At 46.2% G+C, this 26,954-nt stretch overlaps 1 protein-coding gene across 1 annotated transcript in view; it reads left to right on the top strand.

The window, feature by feature from the left end:
* The first annotated feature begins 9,510 nt into the window (after nucleotides 1-9,510).
* SDC1 (syndecan 1) overlaps nucleotides 9,511-26,954 on the top strand; it is a 60,196-nt gene continuing 42,752 nt past the window's right edge. The window contains exon 1 of the mRNA XM_038751436.1: nucleotides 9,511-9,811. Coding sequence (XP_038607364.1) covers nucleotides 9,746-9,811 — 66 coding nt within the window. The 5' untranslated portion in view covers nucleotides 9,511-9,745. The remainder of the gene's footprint in view (nucleotides 9,812-26,954) is intronic.

Here is a 26,954-nt window from a genome sequence, read left to right as displayed (position 1 = left end):
GTCTTCCCCTCTAGACTGGAAATCAATCAATCAATCAATTGTATTTATTGAGCGCTTACTGTGTGCAGAGCACTGTACTAAGTGCTTGGGAAGTACAAGTTGGGAACATATAGAGACAGTCCCTACCCAACAGGGGGCTCACAGTCTAAAAGCTCCTTATGGGCAGGAAACTCACCTACCAACTCAGTTATATCGTACACTATACCAAGCGCTTGGTACAAAATGCTCTGCACACAGAAAGCGCTTAATAAATACCATTGATTGATTGACCTAAAGGGCAGGGAGAGTCCAAGGCGATCTGCAAGAGGAAGAACTGCCCCATCGGGCCCAGACCCGGCCATGCAATGCCCTGATTAAAGCTGTGGTTGAGGTGATTGAAGCGATTGTTCAGTGGATGGACATTTGAGACACCTCAGCTTACTGCTGAGTCACAAACACAACACATATGCTTGATTAGGGAGTGGCAGGGAGTGTGGATTGTGGATTGTGTTATTTCCTGGGAGCTGGGGAAACTCTGATTATATTCCCGGCTCTAATACCGACTTGGTAATGAGACATGGGCAGAGTCTGGGCCTCAGTTACTTTCAAAGTGAAGAGGAGGACATTTTCCTGGTCTCTCCGCTCAGGGTAGAGGAATAGGGTTTCCATTTATAACATGCTTCGATTTTTGCAGAGAAACAGGCCACCACCAACAAGAGCCCCTCATTTTGCTGAAATTTCCCACAACGGAAACTATATTTTACTTCTACCTTGGCTGTTTCATGTTCTATGCAATCTCTCACCCTCATTCCCCACTGGTAAATGGAATATAGTTCATCTGTCACCAAAGAAAAATGATAGTCAACTTCCCATTTTGAAAGGAAAAGGCTTACTCAGGGTCCCATGATAGTGCACCTTACACATCATGTCATTCCCGATAAAATCTGAATGAGCTGATTGTCAAGAACTGGGGATGAGCTGATGAAATTCATCTCAGAAATTATGATTTGAGAAGCTGAAGGAAAGAGCACTCGGGGCTCAATAGGATTTGAGCTCCTTGTGGACAGGGAGCGGGTCTACCAACGCTGTTGTATTGTACTCTCCCAAGCGCTTAGTACAGTGCTCTGCACACAGTAAGTGCTTAATAAGGACCATCGATTGAACCCTGTACATTTGGAAAACTGTCCGTCGGTGAAGTGTAGTACTTCTCTTTATTCAACCTCCATTAGCATGATGGGGCTAAAATTGGGGATGCTCAAAATAAGGTGGAGCTGGGTCTCCTGGGATTGAGACACACACACACACACACACACACACACAAATGCACAGACACACATAATTGTTACTGTGCTATTTAAGCACCAGGCACTAGATTTAGGATTGAGTCCCTGTCCTATATGAGACTCACACTCTAAGGGGTAGAGGGGCAATCCCTATTTTATGGGTAAAGAAACTGAGGCCCAGAGAAATTGAGTGTCTTGGCCAAGGTCACAGAGCAGATAAGTGGCAGAACTGGGAATAGAACCCAGGTCTCCTGACTCCCAGGGTTGTGCTCTTTCCACTAGGCCACACTACTTCTCAGTGTACAGCATCCAATTTTCACCCAATCACTGTCGTCATATAGTAGTAGTAGTAGTAGTAGTAGTAGTAGTAGTAGTAGTAGTAGTAGTACTAGCATTTGAGCACCCATTGGTTAAATGCACTCTACTAAGGACGAGGAAAGTGCAAAACAAGTGAGAGATTCCCAACTCACAACAAGCTTAGATTCTAATGGACATAAATGGATTTATAAAGTAATCAAAGTAAATGATTGCATGTACAACCAAAAAAGCACAGTTCATAAATGCTGAGGATGGGTGTGTTTATATGTACTATAATATATATATATACATGTATATACATATATGTACATGTATATATACATATATACAATTTTCCTTTGTATTTAAAGAAAATGCCACTGATAGTGAAATTTACCTTTGACTGTGTATGTGGTTGAAAAGTCCAATGTGAAGGCATATGCCCTACCTTGCCACACAAAGAGACTGTCTCTTGTCATATTTGTTTTTTTCTACACCCTTACAAAGGTTTTAGTTCAATCAATCAATGGCATTTATTGAGTGCTTATTGTGTGCAGAACACTGTATTAAGCATCAAAGTACAGTACAACAGAGTGGGTAGTTGCTATCCCTGCCCATAAGAAATTTATAATCTACAGGAGGAGACAGACATGAAAATAAAAAGGGATAGGGAAAATTAGGAATATTTACAAAGTATTGTGAGGTTGTGGTTAGTATCACAGTGCTTAAGATGTTCACAGCCAAGTTCATCACCAAGGCAGAGGGGAGGGTGGGTAGGGGAAATGAGAGCTTAATCAGGGGAGGCCTCTTGGATCAAAGATGTGATTTTAGAAGGGTTTTGAAGGTGGGGAGAGTGGTCGAGTATTGGTTATAAAGGGGGAGGGAGTTCCAGGCCCAAGGGAGAAAGTGGGCAACGGGTTGGTGGTGAGGTAGAGGAGACTGAGACATAGAGAGTAAGTTGATGTTAGAGGTGCAGGTTGGGCTGGAGAAGGAAATCAGCAAGGAGTGTGGGGGAGAGCTGTTTGCCTTAAAAACGATGGTAAGAGGTGTCTGATGCAGAGGTGTCTGATGCAGATGGTTAATCTTTGGAGGTTTTTGGAGGAGGGCAGAGATATGGACTCTGTTTTTTCAAGAAAATTATTTAGGCAACAAAGTGAAGTATGGGCTGGAGAGGGGAGAGACAGGAGGCAGGGAAGTCAGTGAGAAGGCTGATGCAGTAGTTTAGGCAGGAAATGAGTGCTTTGATCAGTGTGGTAGCAGTTTGGAGGTAGAGAAAAGGGTGGATTCCAGAGAAGGTAAAACCAACAGGACTTGGTGACAGATCAAATGTGAAGGTTGAATGAGAGAGATGAGTCGAGGGTAATGCCAAGGTGAGGGGCTCATGAGACAGGGACAATGGTAATAGTGTTCAGAGAGCAGCTTCTTTCTTGTCTGTCCTCAGAAATTGTCTCCCAGTTTTCAGCTAGGATGCGGCATTGTTTGAGGCTTTATTTTACTGGGTCTTTACATATGTTTCCTCTGCCTTCCTGGCTTTTGTTTTTCCAATTTTAGCTCTTCATACAGATGTTTCCTTCTCTCGGAAACATTATCCAACCTAGTCTTCTGGTTCTGCTGGTTCTCCTCTGCTCTTTCTCAGTCACTTTCATGGGCTTCTCTTCTGCCTTCCACCCTCTAACCGCGGAAGTCCCTCAAGGCTCAGCTCTGGGTCCCCGTCTATTCTCTATCTACACCCACTCCCTTGGAGAACACACCTGCTCCCTCGACTTCAACCGTCTTCTCTATGAAGATGATTTCCAAATGTATATCCCTAATCCTGAACTCCCTGCAATCTTGCACTTCCTCCTGCGTCAGAATATCTCTATTTGGTTGTCTAACCAATATCTCAAATTTAACATGTCCAAAACATCTTACCATCCTCCTCTAGATTTTCCCATCATTGTAGACACCACCACCACCCTCCCTGTTTCACAGGTCTATAATCTTGGTGTTATTCTTGACGTCGCTGTCATTCAATTTTCAATCTGTCCCCAAATCCTGTCAATTCTACCTTTACAACATCTCTATCATCCATCCTTTTCTCTCCATCCAAGCAGCTCTCATGCTGATCCAAGTACTTATCATATCCTGCCTTAACTACTTCATCAGCTTCCTCACTGACCTCCCTGCATCCTATTTCCCCACTATCCTGTCCATACTTCTCTGTTGCTTGGGTCATTTTTTTTGAAAAACGATTGAGCCCATATCTCCACACTCCTTAAATACCTCCAATGGTTTCCCGTTCACCTCTGCAGCAAACAGAAACTTATCATTCCCTCCTACCTGACCTCACTGATTTCCTATTATAACCCAACCCGCACACTCTTCTCCTCTAACACAAGCCTCCTCATGTCCTCCCTGTCTCCTTGCTTTCCTCGCTCCGGAGCATACTTCATTCTAAAAAAAATTCAATCTGTCTCCCCACGCTTCAAAATTCTCCAGTGATCACCTCTATATCAACAGAAACTCCTTACCATCAGTTTAAAGGCACTTAATCTGCTCTCCCCCTCCTACCTTACCTCGTTGATCTACCATATATAACCCAGCCCACACATTTTGCTTCTCTAAATGCCAATTTTTTCACTGAACCTCATAATCGCCTATCTCATTGCCAACCTCTTGCCCTCACCCTCCCTCTGTCCTTGAACTCTCTCCCGCTTAGCTGACTCCTCCCCACCTTCAAAACCATCGAAAATTCACATATTCTCCAAGAGAACTTCCCCAAATAAGCCCTCATTTCCCCTTCTTGCTCTCCTTTCCACCTGGCGTAGTGGATAGAGCCCGGCCCTGGGAGTCAGATGGTCATGGGTTCTAATTCTGGCTCTGCCACTTGTCTGCTGTGTGACCTTGGGCAAGTCGCTTCACTTTTCTGAGCCTCAGTTACCTCATCTGTAAAATGGGGACTGAGACTGTGAGCCCCATGTAGGACAGGGACTGTGTCCAACCCAATTTGCTTGTATCCACCCCAGTGCTTTGAACAGTGCCTGGCACATAGTAAGTGCTTGACAAATATCATAATTATTGTAATTATCACCTAAGCTCTTGGATCTGCACCTTTTAAACACTTGTTATCTACCCCACCCTCAGCCCCACAGCACTTATGTTCATGTCTTTATACTCTGCCATTTTCCCTATTTGTGTTTCACTGTAATGTCTTTCTCCCCCCGTGGTCTGTAATCTTACTGTAGCCAGGGACCATGTTTATTATTATTATTAATAATAATAATGGCATTTGTTAAGCACTTTCTATGTGTAAAGCACTTTTCTAAGCTCTGGGGGGAAACAAGGTGATCAGGTTGTCCCACGTGGGGCTCACAGTCATCATCCCCATTTTACAGATGAGGTAACTGAGGCTCCGAGAAGTTAAGTGACTTGCCCAAGGTCACACAGCAGACATGTTTGTCATCATTATCATCATCGTTATGTTTATCTATTGTTATTGTACTCCCCCAAGTGAATAATTCAGTACTCTGCACACATTAAGTCAATCAATACCATTGATTGATTGATGATAATTAGGTAGTGGTGATGGTTCTGTTCCCTGCACTTTTCCAGTATCTGATGAGCAGCAAAGATCACATCTGCTGTGTTTTGTTGTCGTCTGAGCCGCATTGTAATTCCGGAAGGCTTCAGTTGATTATATCCACTAGTAGCTGATCCAGGAGCATTCTGGCTCAGATCTTTCCAGCTATGGGAAGTAATGAAGTGCAATCTGTACTTTTGCCTTTCTCCATGGAGATGGTATTGATGATGATTGAGATCCTATATTTTCTCAATGGTCCACGGGATATGTCTACGTAACCTTTTGGGTGGTGAAAGAGAGCTCATCTAAAGTGGGATTTATCACATTTTCCCAGCAGTCCTGTCTACAAGGAATAAGGAAAAAAAATAGGGCCTTCAATGTTTCCACCACCTTGTTAATTTGGAAAGGAAAACTCCAAACTGGCCATTTTGCACATACAAAAAATTCCTTCCACTTTCAATCTGTAGCATGGTGTAGTGATTGGGTAGAGCACGGGCCTGGGGGTGAGAAGGGCATGAGTTCTAATCCCAGTTCCTCCACTTGTCTGCTGTATGACCTTGGGCAAGTCACTTTACTTCTCTGGGCCTCAGTTCCTTCATCTGTAAAATGGGGATTGAGACTGTGAGTCCCATGTAGGACAGGCACTATGTCCAACTTGATTTACTTGTATTCATCCCAGGTCCAACTTGATTTACTTGTATTCACCCCAGCGGTTAGAACAGTGCCTAGCACGCAGTAAGTGCTTAACAAATACTATTATTATTATTATTATTATTGTTACCAAAGACATTTTTGAGGTGATTTTTTTTCTAGCTAAACTCCAAAAAATAACAAGCGATCATTTCTATCCCCTGTCACAAAGCCAGAATAGTACAGGAGAAGGAAAGACGGCTTTAGTACGGTAGATACTGCCCTGGGAAATACAGGTATTCACTTAAGTGTTTGAGCCATTGTTTGAGTGTTTGATTCACTATCATATCAATGCTTGTTTACTTGTTTTGATGTCTGTCTCCACCCTTCTAGACTGTAAATCCATTGTGGGCAGGAATTGTATCTATTGCCGAATTGTACTTTCCGAGTGCTTAGAACAGTGGTCTGCACACAGTAAGTGCTCAATAAATACAACTGAATGAATGAAAAACCAAAAAAACCCACCCATGCCCAGAAGGAGTCAATGGTCTTGTAGAGAGGACTGTTAACGTACCTTAATGTATCTCTCCTCTAAAGAAGCTACCTGTTTAATCAACTGCCTTGCAATAAGGATTTGCAAGAGGCCCTAATAGTCTTTTGAATCATGTAGGTCTCAAGTAACTCTCTAATATCCTTAGCTTTTATCTCATTTGGCAAAAACAAACATTACACAGGCTAAAGCCGGCGGTCAACCCTTCCTTGGCACAGTTTTCCCCCACTGAATTGGGTTTTTGGGAAGTTGCTGGCCAGTGCTGCCAAATTACAATTCAATGGGGAAAAATGGCAAAACAGTACTTGGTCAGAAAAAAAGAATGGAAGAATGAAGCGAGGAAAATCGCCCGTGCTAATCTTTTTGGTTTGGTCAACAAGGCTGGTTTCGGAAGTCCGCTTTTCCCTCACTCCCTTAGAGCATTTTCTCGGTGCATCCGTGATGCCCACCGCCATCATTCGCAAGCCTCCACAGTCTATCTCAGGTGGTTGTTAATAACTCGGGTTGGCTTAAATTTTTTCTTTTAATTAACAGCCACCTTGCCCAACTTGCCAGGGTCTAGCCACCTCTGCCACGGTGCTCTGAGATAGTTGCTTATTTCAAGTAGTGTCTATATTTTACCTCCCAAACGCTTAATACAGTGCTCTGCATATGATTGATTGATTGAATCCAGCCCAGTTGGACACTTTCCATCCCCATCGGCTCATTCCATCAGTTTTGCATCAGAAAACACTGAAAGTGGTAGTTACATTCAACCACTGAGGGGGAAGAAAGAGAGGCTGGTGTCCCCAAACTTGGGATTTATTGAGAAGATTGGTAGTAATGACAATTTAGAAAGGGGGCAATGTGATGGGGTTTATTGAGGAGACTGGTAATGATGGCAATTTAGAAAGGAGGCTGCTCGTTGGCGTGTGCCGGGGGTGCCCCCAGCACCATAGGTGAGGGGCAAGCGTAGGGACAGGCCTAGCAAGCCGGTTGAGGAGGGCGCATGTGGAGAGAGCCCCCACACCCCGCAAGTTCATTCATTCGTTCAATCGTATTTATTGAGCGCTTACTGCGTGCAGAGCACTGTACCAATCAATCAATCATATTTATTGAGCGCTTACTGCGTGCAGAGCACTGTACTAAGTGCTCGGGAAGTCCAAGTTGGCAACATACAGAGACGGTCCCTACCCAACAGCAGGCTCACAGTCAAGTCTCCAGGAATGCGGGGTTCCTCACGCCCTTGCTCTTTGTCTCGACTTTTTCTTCCCTAATACTACCAGGTGGCATTTTTTCTTTAGGTGGAGAAATCTTTAAGAGGAAGGCTTCCCTCCCTCCCACCCGCCCCTCACACGCACAGCCCGCGGGCGCCTTTTAGACTGTGAGCCCACTGTTGGGTAGGGACCGTCTCTGTACGTTGCCAACTTGTACTTCCCAAGCACTTAGTCCAGTGCTCTGCACACAGTAAGCGCTCAATAAATACGATTGATGATGATGATGTATATATACCTGTATATATGTTTGTACATATTTATTACTCTATTTATTTATTTATTTTACTTGTACATATCTATTCTATTTATTTTATTAGTATGTTTGGTTTTGTTCTCTGCCTCTCCCTTTTAGACTGTGAGCCCACTGTTGGGTAGGGACCATCTCTCTATGTTGCCAACTTGTACTTCCCAAGCACTTAGCACAGTGCTCTGCACACAGTAAGCGCTCAATAAATACTTTTGATGATGATGATGATGATGTATATATACCTGTATATGTTTGTACATATTTATTACTCTATTTATTTATTTATTTTACTTGTCCATATCTATTCTATTTTATTTTGTTAGTATGTTTGGTTTTGTTCTCTGCCTCCCCCTTTTAGACTGTGAGCCCACTGTTGGGTAGGGACTATATATGTTGCCAACTTGTACTTCCCAAGCGCTTAGGTACAGTGCTCTGCACACAGTAAGCGCTCAATAAATACAATTGATGATGATGACTGTCTCTATATTTTGCCAACTTGTACTTCCCAAGCGCTTAGCACAGTGCTCTGCACGCAGTAAGCGCTCAATAAATACGACTGATGATGATGATGACTGTCTCTCTATGTTGCCAACTTGTACTTCCCAAGCGCTTAGTACAGTGCTCTGCACGCAGTAAGCGCTCAATAAATACGATTGATGATGATGATGACTGTCTCTCTATGTTGCCAACTTGTACTTCCCAAGCGCTTAGTACAGTGCTCTGCACGCAGTAAGCGATCAATAAATACGATTGATTGATTGATTGATTGGTGGCGTCTGGGAGAGCTCGGGGTCCCGAAGGAGCCTGAGAGGGGAGAGAGAGGGGAGAGAGAGAGAGAGAGGGGAGAGGGGGAGAGAGAGAGAGAGAGAGAGAGAGGGGAGAGAGGGGGGGAGAGGGAGAGAGGGGAGAGAGAGAGAGAGAGAGGGGAGAGGGGGGGAGAGAGAGAGAGGGGAGAGAGAGAGAGGGGAGAGAGAGAGGGGGGAGAGAGAGAGGGGGGGAGAGAGAGAGGGGGGAGAGAGAGAGGGGGGAGAGAGGGGGAGAGAGAGGGGGGGAGAGAGAGAGGGGGGGAGAGAGAGACGGGAGAGAGAGAGAGGGGAGAGAGAGACGGGAGAGAGAGAGAGGGGAGAGAGAGGGGGGGGAGAGAGAGAGAGAGGGGGGGAGAGAGAGAGGGGGGGAGAGGGGAGAGAGGGGGGAGAGAGAGAGAGAGAGGGGAGAGAGAGAGAGGGGAGAGAGAGAGGGGGAGGGGGGAGAGAGAGAGAGAGGGGAGAGGGGGGAGAGAGAGAGGGGAGAGAGAGAGGGGGGAGAGAGAGAGGGGAGAGAGAGAGGGGAGAGGGGGAAAGAGAGAGAGAGAGGAGGGGAGAGAGAGGGGGGAGAGAGAGAGGAGGGGAAGAGAGAGAGGGGACAGGGGGGGACGAGGGGGGAGAGGGGGAGGGGAGAGAGAGAGTGAGTGAGAGGGGGGGGGAGAGAGAGGGGGGAGAGGGAGAGAGGGAGAGAGAGGGGAGAGAGAGAGGGGTGAGAGAGAGAGAGGGGAGGGGGGGGGGGGAGACCTGCCGAACGGTGGAGGGAGCCGGGGGGAGACTGAGGCTCCGTTGGGAAGGCGACGGCGAGCAGAGGAGCGGCCCTGGGCGGGCCCGGAGCGCGGGGGCGGGGCCGGGCCGGGCCGGGCCGGGGCGGGGGCTGAAGGGCGCGGGACTGGCATTTCTCCTGGCCCACGGGACACAGCTCGCCAGCCGGACCGCCGGCCGCCCGACCCACCGACCCACCGACCGAGGGGCAGGCAGACAGACAGACAGACAGAGGAGGAAGGAGGGCCGGCAGGAGGAGCGGGCCCCCCCACCCGGAGCCGGAGCCGTGCCCCGCTGGTCGGCTCGGCTCGGCTCGGACCGGACCGGACCGGACCGTCTCGTCCCGTCCCGGTGGTCTCGGGCCGTGTCGGCGGGCAGCATGACGGCCTTGGCACTGTGGGTGCTGGCGCTGGCGGCCCTGGGCGTCGGGCCCTGCTGGGCGGCGGTGAGCGGGGCGAGCGGGCCGCGGCGGTGGGGCCTGCACGTGGAGGGGCCCGGCCGGGCATCAGCAGCATCCTAACAGCACTAATGATAATAATGATGGCACTTGTTAAGCGCTTACTATGTGCGAAGCACTGTTCTGAGCGCCGGGCCTCCGGACGGCCGGACCCCCGGGGGGCTGGGAGGAGCTGCCCCGGGGCCGGGCCGGGCCGGGCCGGGCCGGGCGGCTCCTAATTGAAAGCAGCCGCTGGGTTGGACCGCCCTCTCCCCCCCATCCTCTCCTCCTCTTCCCCCGGGGGACCCCACTGTCTCCATCCATTGCCAAATTGTACTTTCCAAGCGCTTAGTGCAGTGCTCCGCACACAGTAAGCGCTCAATAAATATAATTGAGCGAATGGATGAATGAATGAAGACCCCTCCCCCGGGGGACCCCTGCCCCTCCTCCTCTCCCTCCTCCTTTTCCCTTGGGAGATGCCGGCTCCTTCTCCTTCATCATCATCATCAATCGTATTTCTTGAGCGCTTACTATGTGCAGAGCACTGGACTAAGCGCTTGGAAAGTACAGATTGGCAACATAGAGAGACGGTCCCTACCCAACAGTGGGCTCACAGTCTAAAAGGGGGAGGCAGAGAACAAAACCAAACATACTAACAAAATAAAATAAATAGAATAGATATGGACAAGTAAAATAAATAAATATCCGGGGGACTCCTGCCCTTCCTTCTCATCCCCCGGAGGACCCCGGCCCCTCTTCTTCCTCCTCCTCCTCCTCCCCTTCCTCCCGTTCCCCCGGAGGCCGGAGCTTGGCCTCCCCTTTGTGCTGGTCCAGGGGGCTGGCGGGATCCGGGGGGCTCGGGCCCCCCACCCCCTTAGACGGGCCACTCGGAGTTACTCGTCAATCTATCAATCAACCGTATTTATTGAGGGGCTTACTGTGTGTAGAGCACTGTACTAAGCGCTTGGGAAGTACAAGTTGGCAACATATAGACAGTCATCATCATCATCAATCATATTTATTGAGCGCTTACTGTGTGCAGAGCACTGTACTGAGCGCTTGGGAAGTACAAGTTGGCAACATATAGACAGTCATCATCATCATCAATCGTATTTATTGAGCGCTTACTGTGTGCAGAGCACTGTACTAAGCGCTTGCAGCCCCCACCCAACGGTGGGCTCCCAGTCTAAACGTCGCCGGCCGTTTGGAGCGGTGGCTAGTGGAGGCCCAGGCTGGCACCCGGTGGCATCAGACGTTTCTCCGCGTGTTGGGACGCTTCATTTGCGTCTACGAGCCTGGAGGGTGTGCCCCCAGTTAGTCCCGAACCCCTCTTTTCACTCAAGCGAAGGAGCCTTTGACCCTATCTCAGAATCTTCATCATTCCGGGTGTTCACACCCAGCCAGGAAAAGAGGGGTGTACCCTAAACTCACCCACAGCTCAGCCTTTGGCACCATCTCCCCAACATTCCTTCTCGACCTTTTCCCCCAGCGGTAGCCTTATCTTTGAAATGGGTTGGTAGCAAATTAACACACACACACACACAACAACAACAACCACAAATATAACCAAAACAAAAACCCCAACCCTGTACAAATAAACCTCAGGGGTAGGGGAAGAGGATCTTTGCTGTTTCTTTTAAGCCCGTGTTGTAAACTTCCGAGTCTCTAGAACTTCAACACAAGCTTAAACAAGCTCCAACTGAACTCCAGCTCTTGTGTTTTGAACTTGCCCTACTGGATTAAGAAAGAAAAAAATTTGAATTTGTTTTGGAGTTCTTTACCGGCCTGCTATTTTCTTTCATTTTCTGTCATCGCTTCTTAGCAACCCAACGAGCCCTTGCCCTCTGAGCCAGATAAGTTGGAAGCTGAAGGGGATGGGTCTTCCCAAATACTTTCACTATTACATCATCAAAATTCAGATTTGCTTTTTATGAGCTAGGCTGTATATTTTAATAATGTGTGTTGGCTTTGTTCTTTGACTTTTGAATCCTTTCATTAAATGAAGGGCCTTTAATCACAACTGGGATCTGGGCAATTTCTCAGTGGTTCCAGCCACCAGGTGTCAGCCCTAACATTGGCTCTGCAAGAGAGAATTTTCTGACTGGAGCCCAGGCTTCGAGGGATCCCGGAGAAGGGAGAATCAATCCATCAATTGTATTTATTGAGCGCTTACTGTGTGCAGAGCACTAAGTGCTTGGGAAGTACAAGTTGGCAACATATAGAGACAGTCCCTACCCAACAGTGGGCTCGCAGTCTAAAAGAGAAGGAGAAGGATCCTTCAGAAGAGGCAAATGCTATCGTTTAGCAACAATCCCACCTTGCTAGTGGGCAGTCTGTGGAACGACCACTGGACAGATCCACCCGTTGGAACTGCCGTGACTGATTTCAGAAATTGGCTCAAGAATCAAGCCCTGTATGACAGCCCAGTTTGAGCTGGTTCGGCCTGTGGGAGGGTACAGGTTAGGACTGTCTTCCTAAATTTCAGCACATTTAGAAGTCATTGTTTTCATTTGGTACTGTCCTCCTCCTCCCTTTCCACCTGTTTGGAGTGATGGTGCCGTGTGTGGCGATGAGGTCACCAGAAGGGGAGAAGATGAGGGAAAGCCTTAGGAAATAGGAAAGTCCAGAATGGCAGAGGAAGGACAGATCTGCCACCGAAGGAGTTTATTGTTTTTCTCCGAGGTGGGAATTCCTGGAAGATCGCTAGTGCGAAGTTATTTCAACTGGAAACAGATTGTGTACAACTCAAGGCACAAAGGCCTGGCTTAATTTGCAGCCATTGAAAGGTGAAATTGGTAGAGGGTGGTGAGTAGAAAGTGGGAGGCTGTTATCTGGTTAATTCATGGCAGGAGGGGGAAACTGATGTCCGTGAAACTTAGATGGCAGGAGCCCTCCTTAACTGGTGGCCTCAGTCCTTGCCTGCCTTCTCCTTTTGTGGTCCAAAACCTGAAGCACCCTGTGTTATTTATCTTGAAAACAGCCTTCCGGATTTGGAGCCAGTGTTGGTTTTGACTAACCTCGCAACCTGACCTGGCAGCACCTTCTGGGCCTGCTTTTGGTTCCGGGGGGGGCGGGGGGTGTCTCACACCTAAGCTTGGAGTCCTGCCCTGGGCTCCTTGTTAACCTGAGTTCATTCCAGGGGGGTGGGAGAGCCATGAAAGTTCTGGGCTCTGGCTGCGGGGAGTAGCCCCATGCTGTTATAATTATTGGCAGCTGGGTTTATCTCTCCCTGACACATAACAGTAGTGAGTGAACTGGGACCAGCAAAAAGTGCGTGTGTGTGTGTTTGTGTTTTCAGGGGTTGGGGCTGGATGGTGTAAAGAAAATCTGAGGAGACCCTGAGAGACCCTGATTCTAGAGCTACTTTGTAGAGAAGCGGTGTAATGGAAAGAGCTTGGGCCTTGAAGTCAGAGGATGTGAGTTCTGCTGCTGGCTCCGCCACATGTCTGCTGTGTGATCTTGGGCAAGTCACTTAACTTCTCTGTGCCCCAGTTACCTTATCTCTAAAATGGAGATTAAGACTGTGAGCCCCATGTGGGACAGGGACTGTGTCCGACCTGATTACCTTGTATCCATCCCAGTGCTTGGCACGTATTAAGTGCTTAACAAATACTCTTACTACCAAATACTCCTATTATTAGAAATCACAGAGTCTTGAGCTGGAAGGGATACCATGATATTACTTGGTATAGTCACTCTGTTTGAAGCAGATGAATAGGATACCTGGTTTGTTTTACTTGGTCTGACTTCGGGATGTGCTTCTCTTCCTCCGTCCAGAGGTTCTTGAGTCTCTTAATGTTTCTGTGTCTTGCTATAGTAAGCACCATAGGCAAACAGCCCTCCCTCCCCACTCTCCTCCCCCAAAATCAGGTGAGGATGGATCAAAAGACCTCAATTTCTGGACCAGTAAAGGCTTGGGGAGTAAAGTGGAAAATATGATGTTTAGCAATAACAATATTTGTGGAGTTTGTTAGTGTGCCAAGCATTGTGCCTAAGCACTGGGTTAGATAAGGTACGCAGGTCCGACCCTGTCCCTGTCGCTTACGGGGCTCACGTCTAAGTAAGAGGTTGAACAGGTATTGAATCCCTATTTTGCAGGTGAGGAAACTGAGACCCTGAGCAGTTAAGTGATTTGGCGCTGTACTTCTGGGGCAAATGAAGGGCAAACATTCAGATGCCTCATCCCAGAGGCATTAATGAGAATGGTTGGTCTGGAGGAGAATTCTGACATATTTTTTCAAACTTCTTTTGGTTTAACAGAAATTGTGACTGTTTTTGCAATTGGAAAGGAGGAACGGAAGGGGCTGTCCCTTTTTTTGGTGGGGGGAGCATCTAAAGTAAACTCCTCTACCAACTCGGTTATCTTGTACTTACTACAGTGCCCTGCACTCGGTAAGCACTAAATAAATACCATTGATTGGTTACAGGGGGGTACAAATAAAGGGATGGTAATGGAAATGTGGCACTGGGGTTGCCTAAGTAATAGGAGTTTCAATGTCAGAGTAATAAAGCCATTTCTGCTCTGTGGTACTAATCTGAGATTGGAACCATTTCTCTTCACATTGTGTATGGGCATTGTGGAATTGTGTCCTTACTTTGGCGACAAAAGAGCTGACCAGCTTCCCATATTGCCATTCAGACATTAACAAGTAGGTCTAGATTAGCGCCTCAGACTGAGTAATTAATGGTCTTTCTTTAATCCTAAGGATGAGGACTTCTGAGGATGACAAACTAGGAATCTAGACGCCTGTAGTTCTCTTTCCTCTGTTTTTATCTATTATTTTTTAGTTTGCTGAAGGCTTCCTTCTTTATGGTTTTCAAGCACGTCACTTAGAGGAGAGAGCATTTCCCTTGCTTTCCCCTACCCACCTTTTTCATCCAGCTAACTGGGTAGAGTGCTATGCTAGCAGAGGTGAGGTGTGGTTTCACACACTTTAAATGCTCATGGGCTCAGTGTACAATTTGGAGCCATAAAAATGTAGCCTCCATTGAGTGGTTTGCTTAAAAACCACCAGTGTGAATCAGGCTGAAAAACTGGAATGGGGCAGAGTTTACTGTTAACTTGAGCTGGTCTTTTTTAGGGGTGTACTAATGACGCTTGTTCCCAGAGGTTGCAGACTGCAGGAAACTAGAGTTTTCTAAAAAACCGGCCATCAGAATTCAAATAGGTTCGACTGAAAGCTTTTCTTTGTAGGACTTTTTCTAATTTTGTTCCTTCCTCTGCTGTTGTCGGCCCCCCCTCCACCAACCGCCCTTGTTGCCCCCTTTCTGACTCCCCCAGCTTGACCCCTCCCGTAAGAATCACTTGTTTTAGAATAGCTATTCTTTTTTGAAAGGTATAAAATCACCTTTTTTAAAAAAAGCCGGGGGGTTGGGGGGAGGTTGGTGGTGGGTAACGAGTAGAGACACGCAGGAAGCCCCATTCACGCCTAGTGAAATAGGCCAAGGTAACTGGCTGCATATTGTTTCAAATCCTTCCAGAGGTGAGGTCATTCTTGGCTCTGGGTGACTCTGATTTAACCATAAAGCCAAAGAGGGTTGAGCTTTCAGATGTGGTTTCCAGCCTGGGCAGGGGCGTGGCTTACCTGACATGTTAGTTTTTGCTCCCATTACCATCCCAATCTTTATAAACTGCATGTTTGTTTTCATTGGGTGCCCTCTGAGAGTGTTTTTCCCCCTATTTTTTTTTTTTAAACCTGAAGACCAATAGAGTGGCTTCGTTAGAAGATCGACTTGGGTCAACAGCAACCTCACCGGAACAATAGGAACCCAGCCCCACTTTGACTCAGTTGCGGGAGGAGTTGGTAGGCCAGCTGGCATTTCACAGTGGTTTTTATGGAAAGCCGTATGCCAGTTAGGTTTTCATACCGTTGTTCGTGCGTATGACTTTTACAGTACGTGAGGAATTTTGAGACTGTGTTCACTGGAGTTATAAATCCAGTTTGCTTGAAAGCTAAAGGCTCACTGACGTAGAAAACGAGACCTCTCTCTGCATACTTTCTAAGCCGGGGGAGAGGCTGAATGTGTAATTCATAAGAATTCATTTATTTGGCTCGGATTTTATTGGAAGAGTTGGGTGGAAAGAAAACTTGGGACAATCATCAAAAGGGGCCCGAGAATCCACTCGGACGAGAATGTGCTCAAATATTCCAAGACGATATTTTTAAGAGTGGAACTCGACCACCGCTTGGAAGAGAACTCCATCATATTTCATGGCACGAGCGAGGGATTTAACCCAACATTACTTATTTTTCCAAGTTAATAGGCTGTCCTAATTCTTCTCACTGGTCTATACCACTCCCCTTTTTCTCGTTATATTGGAAATGAACATTCTTTAAGTCATGTGCATTATCTGCCTTCTGCAGTTCATTTGGTTTCAGCCCTAACTTGGTCCTTTGGTTTCCTGGAGAATTGACAAGGCTCACTGTTTCATCAGGTATGGTTCAGGGGAGTGGAGAGTGCATTTCATTGCTCATAATTATGCCTTTAGGCAAACTCAGGAAGTTGGGCAAGCTAGCCTGCTTATGTGTAAGATAGCCTTACTTGGAAATGTTGCGATGGAAGGACTGCAGGGTCGTGAGTGAAAAATTTGCATAATCCTGTTTTTTTGGGGGGGGTTTGCGGCGGAGTGGAACGTTTCTCCACCGTATTCCCTCGGTGGAGAAATGTTGGCCCTTTTGAAAATATTGCACTAAGCCATTTCTACTTTACTAAAATATGATCCATTATCAGATTGGTGCCGTTTGCTGCATTACTCAAAATAATCTTCTGCCTTCCTCCATTACTAACCAACTCTCCAAGCACTATGGGCTAGGGGAAGGGAAAGCTAGTGGTAGACTCTGGGGTTCTCTTTGAGGTGGGAATTTCTAGTGCTCGAGAAACATTAAATTACAGTTCCCCACCTAGCCACAGTATGTCATTAGTTGGGGAGAAGAGTATTCACCTCGGCCTTTTGGTTCAAAGCCCAGAAATTGTAGCCTATGGAATCATTTACAAGTTGGCAAACTACAACTCCATACCTCAAGCACTTTTTATAGGCTTTGGAAAAAACAGGCCCATTTTAAAAAGACTCTTCCTTCTTTCTCTCCCTTGTTTGTGTCCCTCCCGCCCCCAGAAGTAAGTAAGGGTATTTCTTGAGCACCTACGGAGCACAACACACTGTACTTAGTGCTTGGAAAAGTGCAAGAGAAGCCAAAGATACAACCCCCTCCTACAAGGAGCTTACACTGTGCAGGGTGTAGGATATGCTATGAAAAACTGCAGCGTAGGGGGAGCAGAAGGGAAAACATGCATCTGATAAGATGGAGGTGATGAAATATCAGAATAAATCACTGACGGTACTCTTGGTTTTCCTGTCACGGTTCTCTTCTAGCTCTCCTCTTGGCTTTCTCATCACTCCTTTTCAGTCTCTTTCATTGGCTTTTCCACTGCTTCTCATCCCCTAACTGTGGGTGACCCTCAAGGCTCCATTCTGGTCCCCTGACCTTCTGACTCTTCCGACATTCACTCGCTCACTCCCCAGAGCTCATCTAGTTCCACGGCTTTATCTAACTAATAAATAACTATGCAGATAGCTACCTTGTGAGCTCCTCCCTCACACCTCTTCTGCAATCACGCATTTCTTCTTGCCTCCAGGACATCTTTTCTTGGCAGAACATCCACCACGGCAAGAACCTTCTCATCACAGTTGACAAGTTGACATCACCATAATCCTTTCCTTTTCTGGAGCCTAGACCTTGGCATTATCCTGGACTCCTCCCTCTCTTCCAACTCCTATATTAACGCTGTCACTAACTCCTGCTGATTTTTCCTTCCATATCATTTCCACATTTTGTCCTTTCCTCCCCATCCAAATGGCCACCATGCTGGTTGGTCCTGTCACTTGTCTTATGCTGATGCTGGCTTGCCTACTGCCTCCAGCCACCTCACTGGTCTCTGTGCTTCCACTTTCACCCCTCTTCGTCCCGTACTTCACTCTGCTGCCTGGATCATTTTTCTAAAATGCCATTCTGTACACATCTCTGCCCTCCTCGGAATTCTTCAGTTGTCACCCATTTCCCTCCGCAGCAAGCAGAAACTCCCGATCATTCGTTTTTAAGGTACTCGATCAGCTTTCTTCATCCTATTGACCCACACTTTTCTGTCACTACATCCCAGCTCTCACGCTTCGTTCTCCTCAAGCTAACCTTTTTTCAGGGCTTTCTTTTTGTCCACCTTACCTCCAGTCCACTGTGTTCATACCATTTTTCCTGCCTGGAGCTCTCTTCACTTTTGAAGATGCCAGACCTCAGCTTTTGCCATCCTCAAAGCCCTTCTTAAAAAGTCACATCTCCTCCAAGAGGCCTTCCCTGATTTCATTCATCTTCTCCCCAGTTTATATTGCTTCCTCGGCACTCCTTCTCCTAACCGTGGGTTGTGGTGCCCACAACCACTTGTGACTTTCTTGTTCATTTCTGCTTGTGCTCTAGCCACAGCTTCCTACTGACTTTTGTCTTTCTTCGTGTATTTATCGTGGTCCCTTATGCTGTTTGAGTGTTTCATTGCTGCCGATGTGTCTGTCTCCAATCCTTCCCCCAGCCCCACACCTGTATTCCTAGATTGCTAGTCCCTCCACAGACAGGGCCCGTATCTAATTCCCACCGCTATACTCTTTTCCAGAACTTATCTCAGTGCTCTGCACACAGTAAGCACTTCATACCAGTACTTGTCCATTGCTTAAGCACCCGTCTATATACTTGATTTTCTTCCCCACACCTCCCACTTGTAAATTACTTGTATCTCCCGCTAGATTGGCAGCTCCTTGTGGGCATGGATCGGGTGTACTAACTCAATTGTTCTCTCCCAAACACTCAGTGCAGTAGTGGGTGCTCAATACATAGTGTTGATCGATGAGCTCTTCCATCTGAGGAAGTGGGGTAGTCTACCAAAAGAATAAAGGCCGAGATTTCACCAATGGAAAGCTTAAGGGGATCTTCACCGGTCACCAGATATGTACTCCGAAGTGTGGGTGTTGGGAGGAATTAAGCTGTGAAGGAGTTCAGGGAAAAGCGTTTGATTGATGTTCAAGGGGGAAGGATGTGGGTTTCTGAGATACTGAGTCTGGGCTTTTAGTGGGTAGCAAAATTTCATGGTAATTGACTGAACTGCAGTAATTGTCATCCCACAAGTTCCCCGAGGGCTCCCTTGCCCTTCTTCCTGGTCCCACGTCCTACTACTCCAGAGCACCACATAGTCTTGTTAATCGGCATCACGAAAAATCCCCGAACAGGTGGGAAAGAAGAAGTTGAGGAGAAAAGCCAGGGAGGTGGTGGAGACCTGCACACTCCATTTTTCTAGCTGGCCAGAGTGGCACTGACACCTTCAAACATCAGTTTCCAATGCTCCGGCCTCGGCGCTACACAGCCTCACCACAGCCTCACCAGGCCCTCCTCTGTTTGGGAAACGGCTGGTGCCGAGTCAGTCAGATTTACTTCATTATGGCTCTCTACCTCATCTTCAACACCTGGACCCCTTTTGGGCCTCTTCCTCCAGGTTTTATTGCCTAGTCTGTCGCCTTAATTACGTGTCATGGAAGGATTTTCGTCCCATGACTCTGGAAGGCATTGCTCTTTGGGTGACTCAATTAGATCAGTTTCACGGTAGACCTAGTTTCCGTTCACGAGTTTTCCAGAGAAACCAGGACATATTTCTTGGAATGGCACTCCCCTTTAGACTGTAAACTCGTTGTGGACAGGGAATGTGTCTACCAACTCTGTTAAAATGTTACATTGTACTCTGCACACAGTAAGCGCTCAATAAATATGATTGACATTGACCCAGAACCCATTTCTGGAGTGAGCCTGAAACAGTTCTTTTTACAATTTATGCCAATGAAAGGGAAAGGGAGGGAGAGAGGGAAGCATCCTTTCAACTAAAATATCAAGGCTTTTAGCTGCTATTGTTAGACTTGACAGTGTTCCTATCTGAATATAAAAAGGTAAACTGGATCAGCAGCTATGAGTTTCTGACAGAGAACCTTGGCTTCCTGCTGGCAAGGGAAGTGGCGGGGGTTGGGGCATAGCTATACACATACTGGGCTACTCTGGTTCCCCCAAAGTAACCCCTTCTTTCTCCCCTCGCATTGCACTATTGTCCAAGTGCCCAAAGTGGGGAGGATGATCAAGTTGTCCATGGCAGTTAGATGAACAGTGCAAGCGGAGAGAGAGAGTGAGTGTACATGTGTGTGGGCACAGAAGAAAATGCAAAAACACCCAAGAAAGGCACATAGTACACTGAGCAGTGACAGACAAATTAATATAATAATTTGAAAAATTGTGGTATCTGCCAAGCACTCATTATGTGGCAAGCACCATTCTAAGCACTGGGGTAAAGTTAATCCAGTTCAGATAGAGTCCCCATCCCACATGGGGCTCCCAGCCTAAGTAGGAGAGAGAAGAACAGGAATTGAATCACCATTTTACAGATGAGGAAAGTGAGGCATAGAGAGGTAAAGTGATTTGCACAAGGTCACCCAACAGGTATGTGGTGGAGCTGAGGGCTAGAACCCAGGGCGATGCAAAAGATCCACTAGTCATCAGGGAGAGGGAAGAGGGGAGAGGGAATGAGAGGGGAGAGCAGGTTGTAAGGCATTATGAAAGGGACAAAGGGCTTCTAGCAAAAGGGAGAGAAAAGAACAGTAAATGGTGGAGGTAAAGAAGGATGAGCAGTGGCATGTGGGGAATTGTTGGGAGGGAGCGATAGAGATAGAAAGAGAGAGAACAGGTGTGTAGGAACAATCAATGGTCTTTATTGAGCACTTTGTGCAGAGCACTGTACTAAGGGCTTGGGAGAGTACAGTACAACAGAGTTGGTAGACACATTCCCTGTTCATAATGAGCTTACAGTCTGGGGGAGGGGTAGACGTTAATACTGACATAAAGGGCAAGAAATACAGGTCACGGAAGAGTTCAGAGACACAAAAAGGAGAGGAGGAAAGTGACAATTCCAAGAAGTCAAGGAACAGGAGAGGGACAAAAGTACATCCTATTATGAAATGGGGATAATTTCCTATGTAACAGCGTTTCATTTTATATCCTTATCTTTGAGAAAGTAGTATTCTCTGAAAAATGACACTTGCAAAAAGCACACATTGGGGTTTGACCTAGGCTCTTACTAAGGCAGATTTTTCATCTTATCATTTCATCTTATCATTTCATCTTATCATTTCATCATATCCTTATGGCCCGTGAAAAACCCACACTTCTATGGAAGAGGGATTATGAAGCAAACACAGGACTTTAGTCAGGCTTCTGGAGTGGGTGACTGAAGCTGAAGGGAAAGGTAAAGCCCTGAAATGTTGGCTTGTCCTGATTGGTTTTTCTTTGAGCAATTTTATTTCATGACACATGAGCACGTAGTGGGGAAGCTGGGGAAGGGAAGTCAGTTATTTTAGTTAAAGCAGTTCCAGTTACTTTTCTGCAAAGATACTTTCTATGAAACTTTTCTTTATGCTATTTGCCCAGTTAGGCAAAGAGGTGGGGAAAATGCTTGTGAGACATAGGGTAGTATGGCCTCTGTCATATTCTGTCTCTCTGGTAACAGCTCTCTTTCCTATTTGTGAAGTTTTAGGAGGTGTTGGGAGAGTTATGGTGCTAATAGTACTTTGGATTCCGCAGCATATTTTCCTGTAAAGATCTCAGGCTTTTCGTAGCATACAAATGAGAGCATTCTGAAATATATTACACTCAGCGTTCTGATCTTCTGCATCTGCATGTTTCCATTTCATTTGTTGCTGAATTGTACTTTCCAAGTGCTTAGTACAGTGCTGTGCACACAGTAAGCGCTCAATAAATATGGTTGAGTGAATGAATGAATTTGTGTTCCGTTCATTAACTTAAGGCATTTCAGATTTGTAAAGTAGGATTAACTTTACCCAACCAACTAAATTTAATTGCTGAATTGTACTTTCCAAGTGCTTAGCACAGTGCTCTGCACACAGAAAGCGCTTAATACATACGACTGAGTGAATGAATGAATGAGTTTGTGTTCTGTTCAGTAACGTAAGGCATTTCAGATTTGTAAAGTAGGATTAACTTTCCCCAACCAACTAAATTTAACTGCACTGTCTGTCTTTCAGCCTTCCATCTGGAGAGGTCACACCATGGGTGATAGAAACAAGTCTGTAGGTGGTTTTCGGAAGTGTATTAGGAGAGGAACTGAAGTCAGGTCTTCCCATTGTGAGCCACTGGTCATCTAGTGCTGAAAAAGCTTAGGAAGAGTGAGTTCAGGGGAATGGAGCATCTCCCTGAGAACTTTGAATTTCTGGGCTGAAATAAGAGGAGTGCTCATGCTTAAATCACTACTTGGATCTTTGGGGTCCTCAAATCCTCCAGATTTAGGCTAGTGCATTATGAAGCAATTGTGGCCTCCTGGATAGAACAGGGGCCTGGGAGTTAGAGGACTTGGGTTCTAATCCTGTTGTTTGACTTTGGGCAAGTCACTTAATTTCTCTGAACCTCAGTTACCTCATCTGGAAAATGGGGATTAAGATTGGGGACAAGGGCCAAGTCCAACCTGATTATCTTTTATCTACCCCAGTGCTTAGTACAGTGCCTGGCATAGTAAGTGCTTAACAAATACCATAAAAAACCAAAAAAAACCCAAAACAGTGTAAGTGGCAATTGAGTGCCCACTGTGTTCAGATCTTGAGAGAGTACACTAAAAGCTCTCAGAGAGCTTTCCATATAATGGAAGAGTTTTTACATTTCTACATTAGTGTAGCCACTTGTTCCTTTTGCTTTATCACCATCTAATGTAATGTGTTGTACTGGTAGAAAAGAAATAAGTGCCGTAACTATTCGGGTGGATTATTGGAAAGAACAGATATTCCCCTTTGTCTTCTGTTGCGTGATTAAAAAAGAACATTTAAACTGGAAAACTTGGCAGGAGGCAAGAACACTTTTTTACTGTGAAAACCCACATCTCTAAAGGAGGTCATCCCTGACTCCTCTTCAGACTGTCAGAGAAAGGACACCTATAAGAGTGGGTTTGGATGTTTTGCCTACTTTGACCCAGGGAATCCTTCCACCTCCCCCTCTAGACTGTAAGCTTGTTATGGGCAGGGAATGTGTCCATTATATTGTTACACTGTACTCTCCCAAGCTCTTAGTGCAGTACTCTGCACATAGTAGGTGCTCAATAAATATGACTGACCGACTCACTGACACCTATTAGGCTATCTGTTCATCAGAGGGGAAATGGAAGCTGCTGAGGGGTGCTGGCGGGGGTGGGGGGGTGATGGGGAAGGAGGAGGCAACCCTATACAAGTTAAGGCAGAAATACTGGTGCGCTCAGTTTATTGTACTGCATATTAACTGAATCTAGGTTCTGCACATTAACCGATGGCTATTTGCCAAAGCAGTAGCACTGGTCCAATCTGTTCTTTCAAGAATGTTAGTCTTGCTGACCTACCATTTCAGGAAGCCCTTGATGAGCTATCATAATTATTATTATGATTAAGTGCTTGCTATGTGCCAAGGACTACACCAAGCACTGAGGTAGATTCAAAATAATCAGATCAGACACAGTGTCTGTCCCTCAAGGGGCTCATAGTGTAAGTAGGAGGGGCAGGGACAGATGAAGAAACTGAGGCCCAGAGAAGTAAAGTGGCTTGGCCAAGGTCAGACAGTACACCAGCAGTGCAGCGGAATTAGAACCCAGGTCCTCTGCCTCCCAGGGCGGGGCTCTTTCCGCTCAGCCACGTTTGCTTAAGAAAATGTAGCAGTTGATCATGCGGCAGGGGAAGGTGGCAGGATTCACAGGACACTCTTATAGGTGTACTTTCTCTGCCAGTCTGAAGAGGAGTCAGGGATGAACTCCTTTAGAGATGTGAGTTTTCACAAAAACGTAGCAGTTGATCAGCAGCAGGGAGGGCAGGCAGTGTACATTTTTGAATGCTCTTTTCTCCTCCCCACCTGGCCCTCTCAGTTAAGCATGTTGTTGTGTTGGAAGCCGTATCCCCTGCACTGGCATACTTCTGCCCCTACTTGGTGGGTATCAGTGTTCCAGGGAAAGCCTATTGGAAATATCCTTGGAGTGACTTCTCTCCGTGGGAGTCACCCGACTCTTTAGAGCGGATGTGCTAAGCAAGCTTCGGCCTGTATTTTTTGCCAGAGGCTGCTTTAGGCGGAGCCAGCACACCTTAAACAGTTTTTGAAGCTGACATCACCATCTGGGGTGGAATCTTTTTTTTTTTTAAACAAAAAAACTTTGCACACACAAATGCTTCTATAAGCACACCCTTAATGACTCAACAGCTCTCTGTGGGTAAGCAGGGAATAATGGAGCACTTGGTGGATGTAGAAATGTAGCATTGCTGTTGGGCTGTCGGATTTTAGGTTGCGTGCCCAGAGAGGGGGATTTGGGCCAAAGTGGAAAAATCGAGAGACTTGGGGTTGAGTCTGATGTGTCAGTGAGTCTTCTCTTCTTTCTTTGCCTCTCCTCTGTCTCACTACATACCCGTTTAGCAAATCAGTAATAGTACTCACCCAACTACTATGCTTCTTCAGAGAAAGGTGTTGCAAAGACCCGTTGGTTCACCAGGAAAATAGGAATTCCAATATATTGTGAACAGTAATTGCTTGAGAACCAAGAATTTGGTTATTAAATCAGCATGTCTTTATTTTCTCCATTAAAAGCCCAAAATAATTTCAATGAATTGAGAATTCATGGAAGTCTAGTGAACTAATGAAGTAATTTCAGCTGAACTGTTTGGAGGGAGCTGTTATGAATTGTCAAAAGATCAGAATTATTGGTCTTCCAAGGTCAGTGGTTCAGCGCTACTATTTTCCCTCTCCTTAATCTGTTTTAATATCTGTCTCCCGCTGAACACTACATGCTCTTTGCGGGCAGGAGTCATGTCTACCAACTCTGTGGTACTGTACTTTCCTAAATTCCTAGAACAATGCTCTGCACACAGTAAACACTCAATAAATACGGATTGATAGATTGGTGTCCATCCTCCTCACTTGTCTCCTACACAGCTGTGTTAAAAGCGAGCATCGCTTCAGGGCTAGAAGACTGACTTCTTTCTGGGCCTTCATTGTTTGCGATCCTCTCTTGCCATTTGATGTTGTGTGGCCTGTGAATAAATTGTGATGATATTGTTCAAGGAGCCAGATTGTGGCCTTTGGGTGGCATCTAGCTCTGGAGAGAAGATTGGACAAGATTACAGTTCTGTAGACCTTCAGTTTGATCTGGAACATATTACCAGGCTGACGTCACACTTGGACAATCTCCCCAAGGATGTGCTGGCCTTGATTTGGTTTCTACTTCCTTGTCTGTTGTTGCATCATTGATCACTGTGGAACCTAGCTAACAGAGTTGTGAGGGAGCATGTTGGCCATATGAATTTTTGGTTGTGTGTAAGCTTCCTTGGTGCCGGTGGAGGGGTCATCTCGGTTTTCTTTAGACTTTTCTTCCACCCATAATGCCTGGCTAGTTTTGGGAGACGGTTTACAATTGTTGGCATGTCTTCTTAGGTGTGTGCTTCTAGGCATGGTCATCTGCACACAGCATTTCTTAATAATAATGCTAATTGTGGTTATAAGCACTTACTATGTGCCGAGCATTGTACTAGATTCTGAGATAGGTACAAGAGCATGGCTCAGCGGAAAGAGCACGAGCATGGGAGTCAGAGGCCATGGGTTCGAATCCCAGCTCCGCTGCTTGTCAGCTGTGTGACTTTGGGGAAGTCACTTAACTTCTCTGTGCCTCAGTTACCTCATCTGTAAAATGGGGATTAAGACTCTGAGCCCCACATGGGACAACCTGATCACCGTGTATCCCAGTGCTCAGAACGGTGCTTTGCACATAGTAAGAGCTTAACAAATGCCATTATTATTATTATTATTAATTAGTTTGGACACAGTTCCTGTTTCACAGGGGGCTCACAGCCCAAGTAAGGTGGAGAACAGATAGAAAGAACATGCACTTTCCACTAGGCCACGCTGCTTCTCTTGAATGACTGGGATGCTGCTCAAAGTCTGTTGAGTTGAAAGAATTTCCTAGAGGTGTGGAAGCATATGCCAACACCTGCGTTCAGATCTCTAGTACATCTTTCAGTGTGGCTATATGTTGCCAACTTGTACTTCCCAAGCGCTTAGTACAGTGCTCTGCACACAGTAAGTGCTCAATAAATACGATTGATGATGATGATGGCTACAAAGAACGAATTGAACAGGACCAGGCCCACCACACATCCCTGATTCACTCCACTGACAGTGGGGAACGGCTCAGACGGAGCTTCTCGACTCTTACCTGACCAGCCCATGCTGGCATGAAGTAGTTTAAGAACCTCAAACTTTTCAGGGTGACCAGTCTTCCAGGGTCCAGGTGGCATCCAATGCTTTGATAAGATCTGTGAATACCAAGTAGAAGTCTTCGTGGTGTTCCCTGCACTTTTCCTTTATCTGAAACACAGCAGACGTTATATGTGTTGATTTCTTGTATTTGTATTCATGTCTGACTACCCCCCTCTAGACTGTGAGCTCCTTGTGGGCAGGGACTGTCTCTCTTTATTGCTGCATTGTACTTTCCCAAGCACTTAGTAAAGTACTCTACACACAGTAAGTGCTTAATAAATATTGAATGAATCAATCTGCTGGGCCACACTTTTCAGAAGCCACACTTTGATTCCCAGAGCACTTGGTCAACAATACTGAGTAGCTGACTGGTTGATATTCTTTAGTAGCTGATCTAGGAGTACTGTGCTTAGGATCTTGAGAGCAGCGAAGAGTAAAGAGATATCTCAATCATTGCCATAATCTGAACTTTGACCTTCTCTTCTTGAGAACAGCAATAATGGTGGGCATCAATGAGGTCCTGAGGCCTTTTGTCAATGGTCCGTATGTTGAGGAAGAGCTTGTATAAGTCCTTAAGTGAGGTGTCTGCTCTAGGTTTATAAATCTCAGCCAGTGTGCCAGCTGGTCCGTGTGCATTGCTTTTCATCGTGGCTTTCTTCAGTAGTTGGGATGGAAATCAAGTCTTTACTCGTAGGAAGGATTTTGATATCATCTTCCATAGAAGAAAGCCAATTGAAACGGACATTGAAATATTCTTGTGCCTCTTTGGGATTCCTTTCTGGTATGGGAGGATCCTGGAGTCTCTTTAGAAG

The sequence above is a fragment of the Tachyglossus aculeatus genome, chromosome 9 (genome assembly GCF_015852505.1).
Source record: "Tachyglossus aculeatus isolate mTacAcu1 chromosome 9, mTacAcu1.pri, whole genome shotgun sequence".
Lineage (NCBI taxonomy): Eukaryota > Metazoa > Chordata > Mammalia > Monotremata > Tachyglossidae > Tachyglossus > Tachyglossus aculeatus.
This window is presented reverse-complemented; position numbering and strand designations above follow the sequence as displayed.